Source organism: Callithrix jacchus, chromosome 2 (assembly GCF_049354715.1).
Source record: "Callithrix jacchus isolate 240 chromosome 2, calJac240_pri, whole genome shotgun sequence".
NCBI classification, from domain to species: Eukaryota; Metazoa; Chordata; class Mammalia; order Primates; family Cebidae; genus Callithrix; species Callithrix jacchus.
Window position 1 is genome coordinate 94,665,452 of NC_133503.1, and position 11,637 is coordinate 94,677,088.

The 11,637-nt window shown below is 35.0% G+C and overlaps 1 protein-coding gene across 15 annotated transcripts in view; it reads left to right on the forward strand.

The window, feature by feature from the left end:
• The window catches only part of PGGT1B (protein geranylgeranyltransferase type I subunit beta), an 88,535-nt gene that overhangs the window by 52,958 nt on the left and 23,940 nt on the right, over positions 1-11,637 (forward strand). For 7 of the 15 annotated variants that reach the window (XR_013532547.1, XR_013532548.1, XR_013532549.1 and 4 more), the window contains exon 9: positions 577-740. Coding sequence is in view for 6 of the 15 variants with exons in the window: in XM_054252033.2 (XP_054108008.1) it covers positions 577-740; positions 853-882 (194 nt within the window). In the remaining 9 variants the exon portion in view is untranslated. Of the gene's footprint in view, positions 1-576; positions 9,362-11,637 lie in introns of those variants that run through there. The other 8 variants (XR_001910176.4, XM_054252034.2, XM_035291070.3 and 5 more) reach the window with 4 other exon arrangements.

The following is an 11,637-nucleotide window of genomic DNA, read 5'->3' on the forward strand; positions in this document are numbered from 1 at the left end:
CATTACCTTAAATAGGAGGATTAAATATGGCATAGCATTCCAGAATGGATTATTTTTGCTTAAGCTCCTTTTACACAGTGTTAGAATAGTACTGTATATGGTTTAGGAACTTTCAGAGGTAAAACATGGAGGGAGGGGTATTGCAACTTGGATTCAGAATTTTGTTGTCATTTAAAAAAAGTTTTTTTTAATGATATAGCACTGAAGCTACTCGTTTCCATGTTCTCTACCAAGCAAAAAGGGAAACTCCCTAAAGTGACAAGTCATATATTACTGCTGTTTCTCCTGTCTTTTAATCACAGAAGTTATTGAAAATATCAGCTCCTCAGCTGGAAACTGTTTTCCTTTGTTAATGATATTTCCATGAAAATATTTTATTTTGATTATTTGGGTTTTTTTTTTTTTTTTATAAATTCATGTTTGACACTTGAGAAAGCAAATATTTTTAAAACTATATTAGCATTTCTCTAAACTTATTTTAATGGAGAGATGGGCTGGTAAATATGTAGCTAAAATATTTTGAAGAATGTACAAGTAAGAATGCCTATTATGATTTTTTGAATGCCTTATTTTCAGATGCTTTGCATGCATACTTTGGGATCTGTGGCCTGTCACTAATGGAGGAAAGTGGAATTTGTAAAGTTCATCCTGCTCTGAATGTAAGCACACGGACTTCTGAACGCCTTCTAGATCTCCATCAAAGCTGGAAAACCAAGGACTCTAAACAATGCTCAGAGAATGTACATATCTCCACGTGACTGACTTTAAATTGGAAGGGTGGGGGGATTTGTAGCATAACTGTAGCTTAAGTTTAAAAGCCATGTATAACCAAGTGTGCTCTTTTTTTAAAAGGTAGAGTCTTACAATCAAATCTCCTGCTGATGTCACTTTAGGATATGGTGTTGAACCAGTAATCTTTGTACTGGGTTTCAAGAAAATCTTTGTTGACGTTTGAACCACAACTTTGTCGTGGTTCTTAAATGTTTATATTGTATTTCTAAGAAGTTGTTTGAGGCAAATTAACTGTATGCGTGTAGGTTATCTTTTTAAAAACTCTTCAGTGCAAATTGTATCTTACTATAAGATGGACGCGAATCTTCAGAACAAGTTTACACTTCATATAGCATTGATAATCTTCAGGTGAACACTTAGTGATCATTTGAAAAGCTCACTGTTTATGGTAGAAAATTTGCTTTAATGACTTAAGTGTCTGGGATTATTCTTTGAAAACAGATGACCATAATTTTTTTTTAAAGAAGAGTGACTTATTTTGTCTTACTCTTAAGTGTGCCAATTAAACCTGTGTGTCCTATATAAATGAAATTAATAACTAAATAGTAAGAATAAATAGGTTTAACTAATGTGATAATTTTCTAAAGGGAGATTGTTTGAAGACGACTATTATGTAACTGAGAGAAAAGCAACTTAACTGTATGTGATTGTGAATGAGAGTTTTGTGCTATGTGGGTCATTTATTTAGACATTGCTGTGTTGAATACCAGTTATGTTTGATTTTATTCTCAAATCGTTGTCTTTTTTTTTTTTTGCTTTCTGGAAAGCAATATTTTTTTATATTGAAGGAAAGATACTTTGGGTTTTTATTTTTAGCCATTTGAGGTTTTTTTGTTTTAATTTGTTGCCTGCAGTGTGTTAGCTGCTCTAATTTCAAACTAATACTTTTCTAATTTTTTTCAAATTAAGTAAAAAATTAAATACAAAAACAGAACCACTCAAATAGATTCAGTGGTGCAACTCTATACATGGTCATTATTTTCCTATGTTCAGGTAAGTGAGAGGAAAATGTAACCACTTAGAGGGTAAGAAACTTGTTTTGTTTTCTTAAGCCTCTGAACTAGCTAATTATAAAGGAGATTGTATAAAAACTCTTCATTAGTAATTTATCAATAAGTCACATTCATTACTTAGTGACATTCAGAACTATGAGCCTAGTACAGAAATGGGGAAAGAAATCTCTTCACTAAAGGAGTTGGGTTTAAGTTATCCTTGGTGATAATAAATGTTGAAATATTAGTGCTGCAAGCATCAGTACGAAATCTAGATTGCACTGTTTAGGCATTGTAATATTTTAAATGTTATCTTTTTTCTAAATTAGAGGAAAAAAATGTTGGAAAAGTAACCGTCGTTCCCAAGGGAAACACTGTGTACTTGAAGAGATGATTCATTTATTATTGGTGTGCTTAGTTTTAAGCCTGAGTTTGCCAAAATTAACTTATGTTTTTTAATTAGAAATAAAATAAATCTGATGGTGGGGGGAAAAATGAGCTTAATAATAGATGTTATTATTTTATAGGTTATTCCAGTTGCTACTATTTAAATCCTAGCAAATTAAGATATTCAGATCTCAAACTAAGTCATCTCTTAGACATTGGAAGTTGAAGTAGCACATATATAATGCCTTTACGGCTATATAAAAAGCCCAAATTGTTTTGTCTATGTCACCAAGAAAGGTTACAAGGTAAGAAAGGTAGTAACAGTGACTGTATTCATAAATAGAGAAATTTCAATCTAAAAGTATTTCATAAGGCTAAATATTTTCTAACTTCTTATAATGTAATACCATAAGTTTATAAATTATAATATGCTTCTAATTGATATGCTTGTGGGAGACTTTCTTGTGAAACTTTATGGACTAGTAAATGTTCACATTCCACAGCAACTTCATTGACCAAAATATAGGCCAGTGTGAATTGTGGAGAAATTATTTCTAACTTTTCTAGTTATTTGCAAGAAAAGTATTTATCAGTTAAATAAACCAATATTTCACATATATACTTTATTTCTTAGCAGGAGTGATATAATGAGGGGAAATATGAAGTCCAGAATCTCAGAGAACTCTATTTCCTACTCCCTGCTTGTCTCTTTCCCACCCCCTTCTTTTGTGGCATTTTTTTTAGAAGGTAGTGGGAGGAGCTTTGTTTTGAGCATCTGCATACAAATCAAAGTAATCAGATCATATGGCATAATTTAACCTGTTTATCATTTACAGTGTTTTTAGATTTGACCTATAATAGATGTGTGTTATTAGAACTTTAGTTACTTATAAGTATTTAATCTAAATTCATAGAGAAATCTTGCTGACAATGATATATAATTTGAAAACATTTTTGAGAGACAGTTAATGAGGAGGTGCTCTGGAATCAGATGACCTGGGTTTCAATCCCAGATTTGCCAGTTCAGCAGCATGATCTTAGACCCTAATTCTGCCATTGATAAAATAAAGAAAATAGGAAAACCTAACTCACACAGGAGATTGTTTTAGGATTAAATGAGATAATACAGATAAAGCACTTAAAATAGTATCTGGAATACAGCAAATTTTTAATTATAGGTTCTGTTATAATGAATATAAAAAAAATCTTTTTTTAATTAAAGCCTCTCTTCTACAACAGAACGAGGTCTTTACAGTTTAAACTCAGGGGAAATGATGACAGCAGTATTTTCTAATCTCCCCATAACAACACAGAGCAACTAGGATAGCCACAGGCACTATTACAATGCTAGATATGACAAGGTATCTCTAAGAACTTGAAAATACAACTGAGTGAGGAGAAACCACTGACCCACATAGTTTCAGTATCTGTGGGAAGAAGTAGAAGGAAGGCAGCTGATTTCTGACAGCTCTGCAAATTGGAGAACTACAACACTCCCCCCAGTTTCTCACTACAAAGTACGGCGGGCCAGTCTAAGAACAGATACTAAAACTGGGAAGTGTTCTACAGAATCCCATTTGCAGGTGAATGTTAATGCAGTATGATGATAAGGTCTGATGATTGCATTAGAGCAGTCTGGGTTTTACACTGTGTGCCCCTTGAAGCTAATGAGACAAAGCCCAGCACTGAGGGCAAACTTCAGAATTAGAATCCAAATGAGGCAGGATGGGTAAAAGTGGACAAAAGAAAGAGAAGGTCTAGATAAATATTGGGAAGAAAGGCCAAGATACAAAGACTTTATATATATATATATGTATGTATGTATATATATGTATGTGTATATATATATATGTATGTATATATATGTATGTATGTATATATATATGTATGTATGTATATATATATATATACACAAACATATATAATCTTTTAAATCACTGTGAAAATGAAAAGGGAGCTCTACGGCCATGAAGGTGGAAGTCGTCCTAGAGCCACTCTTCCATCTTAAAAGTACAGAAAAACTCATTTCAGTTAAGGGGAAAAAAAGAGTAACTGAGCCAGTATTATAGTCCAACTTCATTCAATTTAGCATAAGAAATAAGAGAATAAATAGAGTAACATCCTCACAGACAATGAGAGCACACCAGAAAGACATGACCACAAGATGGATTAAAAAAAATATTTGCCAAAAAATAAAAAGCAATTATGACAGGAAATGTATAGCAATTAGTACAATTATCAGTAAAAATAGGAAAAAACAATTAAGCAAGTATCAAACACTTGGAGTAAAAAGCAAACCAATAGAAAGCAGAAGGAAGGAATTAAAGATAAAAGCAAAACAAAAGGCAATAAATCCAAGTTGGTGATGGGTAGTGTGGGGAGTTGAGTGAGATAAACTACCAGCTAACCTATTTACGAAAGAAAGGAGGAAGCACAAGTACAAAAATGTAAATGACAAGGGGGAAATAGTAAAACAGGAAATCTGTTTAAATTGACTACTTTGAGTGATTTTACACAGTAAATTAGAAAACTAAGAAAAATGCAAATTGCCGAAATTTACTCTAGGTAGATAAAGTCACAACAATTACCGTAGAAGAACAAATAGCTGAAAGTACCCCTTACCAAAGAAACCATCAAGCCCAGATTGTTTCAAGGGAATTTCTACCAAACCTTTAAGATTAAATAATCCCATTCTTGCTTAAACAATCTAGAGACTAGGAAAAGAATCTTGAACCTCAAAGTGCCAAAAAAAGAAACGCTTAAATTTATGTTATAAAATGAATGTAATAACATTGATTTAAAAACCTGACAAAGATTGTACCAAAAAGAAATTACAGACCAATCTCATTAATATTAATGAAAAGTTTTAATGATATATTAGCAAACAATCCAACAGCACTTTCAAAAGGTAATCATGACTAAAATAGATTTATTATAAGAATGCAAGCGTAATTCAATACTAGAGAACCTGTTAATGTTCATCATATTGAGTTTAAAAATTATATGATTTCATCTTTGTAGAAAAGACATGATAGAAATTCAGCACTCACTTGTGTTAAAGATACTAAGTAGAAATTGATGAATAATCTATTAACATTGTACCTCTGCCTGAAAGCCAGCATCTTAAATTTCAAAGCAGAAGAGACTTTCCAGCTGAAGACAGGAACAACACATATGCCTACTATCTCCTCTACTACTTAACAATGTGTTGAGAGTTTTAGCTAATGAAGATAGGTAAAATAATGACATGTGAATTGGAAAGGAAGAGGTAAAACTATTTGCAGATATGAATATGTATCTAGAAAGGTTAAAGGAACTTGTTGAAAAACTAAACAGTAAAAAAAAAACTTAGTAAATTAGCTATTAAACACAATTAACTTACAAATAGTCAGTAGGCTTTACCAGACACAAGTGCATGCTTTGATTCCATTTCAGTGAAGTTCAAAACAGGCAGCATTTATATACGGTGTCAGAAATCAGCACCCCCTTTCAGTCACTACCTCTCTTCCCAAAGGTAAGCACTATCAAAATCATCAATTAGTTTTGTCTGTTTTTGAACTTTATTTAAGTGGAACCATATAGTAAACATTATTTTTCAACTGGCTTTAACTCAGTAGGACTGAAAGAGGGTACAAGGGGACTCTGTGGTGCTGGTAATGTTCTGTTTCATGATCTTGGTGCTGGTTACATAGGTGCATTCACCTTATGAATATTATCAAGCTGTATATTTGTGCACTTTTCTAAATGTATAATTACAGCTTAATAAAAATATTTACTAAAAAGTAACAAGACTATACACACACAAACCTAAACTAGTTAGAAGATAATTGAAGAGAAGACCCCCTTTGTGATAGCAAAATTAAAGTAAACTTAAGACATGGCTAAAATCTATGTGAGGGGAAAAAAAAAAAACCTTGAAAGACAAAAATGTAGATTCCAACAAATGAAACGATACATGATATTCTTAGTTAGAAAGACAACATCAAAACATGGTTTCCCCCTTAGGGGAATACAGTGCCATCTCAATAAAAATTATGATTTCATTGAGAGAATATACTAGAATAACCATGGAAACTGAAAAGAATTAGGGGATCGGCCCTATCAGACACTAAAACATACTCTAAATCTTCCATGGCAGAAGCCGTCAGAATTTTTTAAAGTGTGCACACTTTTGGCCCAGAGAGTCTGTATCTATAGATTTAGCATAAAGAAACATGCAAATAGGCAAGGGTACATTTTCAAGGGGTTCACTGCCACATTTTTGTAATTGTGACAAAGAAGATACTGATTATGATACATTTATGTAACTCAATACTATGAAGTATGGATATTGGAGGGCATTTGTAATGTTAAATAAACGAAAAGTTTTGTATTGGTGCATAAATAAGAAGTCCAATGGAAAAGAAGAATTCCAGAAATAGACTCAATGGCATATTAGAATACAGTAAAGACAGCATCTCAGGTTAGTGGGAAAATGAACTTTTTTTTTTTTTTTGAGACGGAGTTTCGCTTTGTTACCCAGGCTGGAGTGCAGTGACGCGATCTCGGCTCACCGCAGTCTCCGCCTCCTAGGCTCAGGCAGTTCTCCTGCCTCAGCCTCCCGAGTAGCTGGGATTACAGGCACGCGCCACCATGCCCAGCTAATTTTTTGCATTTTTAGTAGAGACGGGGTTTCACCATGTTGACCAGGATGGTCTCGATCTCTTGACCTCGTGATCCACCCGCCTCGGCCTCCCAAAGTCCTGGGATTATAGGCGTGAGCCACCGCGCCCGGCCAAAAATGAACTTTTAAGTAAGTGCTATTGAGATTACTGGTGCTTAATTATTCAGATATTTACATTTTAAAAATATATATAGCTTATTGCACTTTGAACCTATTATTTTTAAAACGAACATTTAGTTTTATCATTTAAAGAAAAAGTGATAGTTTTCTCCCCATCCCAGCCTGTATTATACCCACAGCCTATACTTCCTGGAGATAAACACCACTGTTGCATAAATCTTTCAGACCTTTATCTCTGCATATAGAGATATAAAAATAGAGAATATACTTTAAATGTCTGTACATTTAAGCATTACTTATCACAATACAATGTATACTTATACAAACATAGATACATGTATGTATACTGTTCATAAAGATCTGAGGTGCTAAATATTCTGTGAGTCTTTTTCATTTAACAATATAATTCCTTTCAATATCCATATTTTAATAGTTGCATAGTATTGCATTGCATAAATGTACTAGATCAGTGCAAAAATAATTGCAGTTTTTGCCATTTTTCACAATTATAAAAATATTGCTATGAGATCTTTGAAAATGTATCATTGTCCATTTGCATGTTTGTTTAAATTTATAGATAAGGAGTACCTGGGGCAAAAAGTGTGCACAATTTAAAGTTGATAGGGTTTTTTTTTTTTGTCCAAACTGCTTTCTAAGAAGGTTGTACTAATGCATACTTTTATCTTGACACTAAGATTTTAAATATGATCAGAAAATGGGCTTCTGATAGTAAAACACCATCTACTTGTAATAATTGTGGCATTGGAAAAGACCATTGTGACTTAGTTCCTCAAACTCATTTACAAATTATAAATCTGAGCTCCAAATGTGAATTAACTCACAAGATATTTAATAATTAGTAGCAGTACTGTAACTAGAGTGCATGTTTTCTGTCTCCAGAAATAGCATTTTTTATGCCGATTTTTTTGAAGTGATCATTTTTCATCCTCTTCTTTCCACATTGTTTCATGTTTGTTCTACTAACTTTTCAGTAAAGATCTTGAGGCTCTAACTAAATTAAGGGTGGCCATTAAAAGTATGTGTGGGATTCCCTGAACCAACTGATAATGCACTACCAGCATATAAGGTGTCCTCATTGAAGCAGCTGGTGAGTGGCACGTGAGATCTCACATTTGTTTGCAACTTCTTGTGAGTCTATAAATGTGTCAAAAAGTTTTAAAGTATGAATGAGAACATGAAAGACATAATTCACTGGAGAAATTGTGAAGTAAAAGTAAAAGATTATGAATTTAGGCTCAAAGCCAATTTCCATCTCATTTAATCCTGCATGAGCAAGTCAAGGAGTTTGGTAGAGCTTTATGAAATCTCTAAGGAGTGAAGAAAAACAATCGCTAAAATCAATTTGATAAAGAGCAACTAAGTAGTATGCTGGCCTGTTAATGGATTTTCATCTTGTCATTTAAATTTTAGCAATTGAGTATCACACTACAACACCCGCAAATGAGATCCGTTACAGAATATCTTTTTTGTACTACAGAACATACTGTAGACAGTTATTCAGTGATTCAATTATAGAAATAATCAGAAGATGCTTTTTACTTATGACTCAATGCATTTTAATATTTCTCATTAAGAGAAATTTAGGTTGTTTATTTAAAATTCACAAATGTTGCTGTGAACATTTATTCACTTATTTATTTTTATAGGACTCCTAGGAAGAAATTCGTGGACTAAAGGATTTATGCTATAAAAATATTGGTAGTTACTGCCTAGAATTGCAATCCAGAAAGTGCAGCCATTCATAAACACAATGACGGGTATTAGAGTACCTGTTTCCTCATGTCTTTTGCCACACTGGATTTTATCAGTCATACAAAGTTTTTCATTCTAGGTGGGAGAAAATGGTATTCCATTATTGATAATGTGTGGAAATCAAGTTCTAATAAGTTTGCGGGGAGGTTAATTCTTTATATGTGCTGTATGAATTAATGCCAACTGTATGCCTGTGAGAGTGAAATAAGAATAATGATTAAGCAGGACTTAGAGCACTAATTTTCCAAGTTTGGTTTGCAGATGGAAACATTAGCATCACCTGGGAACTTGTTAGAAAGTGCAGATTCTCTAGCTGTACCTTAGACCTCCTGAATTAGAAACTTTGGGAGTGGGGTTAGACATTAGTGTTTTAAACAAGCCCTCCAAGTAGTTTCGATGCACAGTCAAAGTTGAGAACCAATCACTGATAGAGAAAAAGCAGCATGGGTAGAAAAAGTAGTGGAGACCCCATAATTATTTGCAAATTTATATTTATAAAAGATAGGAGTCTTAACAGTAAGCTCAGTATAAATCAACAATGTGATCTTTACTTCTACCCTCAAAAAACTAATATGATCTTAGTCTGTGGTAGCAGGATTGAAACCATAATAAAAGCTCCAATATGCAAAGAAAATATAACGTTTATTTTCTCAAATGGATTTCATTTTTATTTACCCATATCTTTGGATATCAATGGATGAGAGGAGGCTAAGGAAAAGGGCTATTTGAATGTGTTAGCTAACAATCTCAGTCTCTTCCAGTTTCAACAGTGGCTTTTTTTTTTTCTGCTTCCTGCTGTCTGGGTTTATGTGAGTCTTGGTGGGGCATGGGAGGTCTCTGTTGTACACCACTAATCTGGACTGGTCCCTGGACTGGTGCCTCCTGAGGTGTCTGCTGCTAGTGCGGCCTTTTGAGGTGGGTTACTATTTGCCTCTGATTTCAACTCTATGGCCTCTTCACTCCAATCCCAGGCTTCTTTCAATCCAGCTGATCTTAGTGACTCCATCTGGGTATCCTCTGCTCTCCCCAGCTTCCCCTCCCCATGCACATTTACTATCTGGCAAATGCAGAAACTCTTAGATCTTGTTTATGCCTGAAGTACTGTCTCCTCTTCCTATAGCTACCTCCTTTCCCACTTTAATGCTACCTGGACACCCTGGATATATAAGCCGAAAGTCTGTTTGTTTTAGGACCGCAGCCTTTTCTAGGCTATGCTTGGAAAAGCAGGTCATAGGGCTATCCCACATTACCACATCTAAATATTTTTAAGTTACAAATCAAACTAGCAAATTCTGATCTTCTCTGTTTTTAGGTTGACAAATATAACTTCATAATGACAGAACTGAAAAATAGCAAGCCATATAAAATAGCTGGATAGCACAAATTCAAAATTAACTGCATTTTCCACTCCAGGCCATGATTTGGCAGTGGCAGTTGCTGGGCTGGAGCAGAGTAGACAAAGCAAAGAGATTTCTTCCTGGCTTGTTGACTTGCCAGCCCTGGCTCCCTACAGTCACTGGGCATATTCACAGGATAAACATACACTTTCTCTTCTTGTAGAGGGGCAGTGGTGTGGTCCCCTTCACTCCTGCTTAATCTTCTCTCTTTGCCTATCGACACCCTCTCCATCTGGGCACAGGCTTCTTTATACTCCACACAGGCGGAGTCAGGCAACCTTCACTCACAACATGTGACCAGCCTCCAGCCCCCACCAACTTACCGTTTCAGGTGCTTTAAAGGATCCCGACGCTAGAAGGCCAGGTTCCCATTTAGAAATCTTGGCCTTATAAAGTTCCCAGCCCACTGCTGGCTCTTGTACGCCCACCCCAGAATCCTTTCCACACCTTGAGAACTCACATTTGTGAAGGAATCCTAGTCCCTTTGTCTAAGCTCCACATTCCCTCCAGCTCCCCCAAACTGCTCTTTCATCACACCTTGGACCTAGGGGACCACATACTTTGGCAGCCTAATCAAAAAATGACCCAGAGAAGAAGCCCAGGCAGGTTCTGTAAGTGGACTGGAGTAGAGAATTCCAGGATCTCTGGATTATAGTCTAGAACTTTGGGTATAGTCTAGAAAGGGACCCCACTGATTCCTAACCTTATGGAGAGAAGCACCAGAATGGGATCCTCTAAAGTGCAGAAGACCCTCTTGCCCAGCTCTACGGGCAGCACTGGCAGGCTACCAGCCTCTATGTTTTTAAATTCCTTCATGCCTGTCTAGACCTTGTTATTTCCACACAACTCCTCTCCTCATCTTTCATCCTTTCCACATTTTCCAGGTGTGGGAGAAATATTTCATTTCCTAAGTTCTCTCTGCTACTGATTTTTATTTTAATTGGAGTTTAAGAAACAAAAAATCATTTTTCAAGTGACAAAATCTGACTATGATTCTTGTTTTGCTGCAAACTCAGACACTGCATATTTCCTCTTTTTATACTTGCTGTAATAGTCTAAACATCTCAAGATAAATGAATGCCTCTGATGGAATGGGAAATGCAGAGGTAAAATACACATTAGAATTTTTCAAATTTTGTATCCCTGCCAAATTAATAGAAGTAGGGTAGCAGAAATGAAGAGGGTGATGATATCCAGTGTCCTCTGTACTGTCCAGGTACTACAAGAGGTTCAAGATGCCACACATTAAAAAGGTCAGACAAGATCAGGCTTTCCAGGAGGGCAAGGAGAAATTGACTATATTTTCATATACAAATATATAAAGGCCTGTACTCTGGAAGAAGGTTTACATTCAGTGGCAACTTTAAAATTTCTGTTTAGGAGGGGCTTAGAGGTGGCCATCAATAAGAAATGATGCCTAGAGGACTTGCCATGAAGGTGATTTGCATGTAACTGTATTCCTTATTTATTGTGTATTTGTGGTGGCTTTTGAGAGAGCAGGTGAAGGTAACAG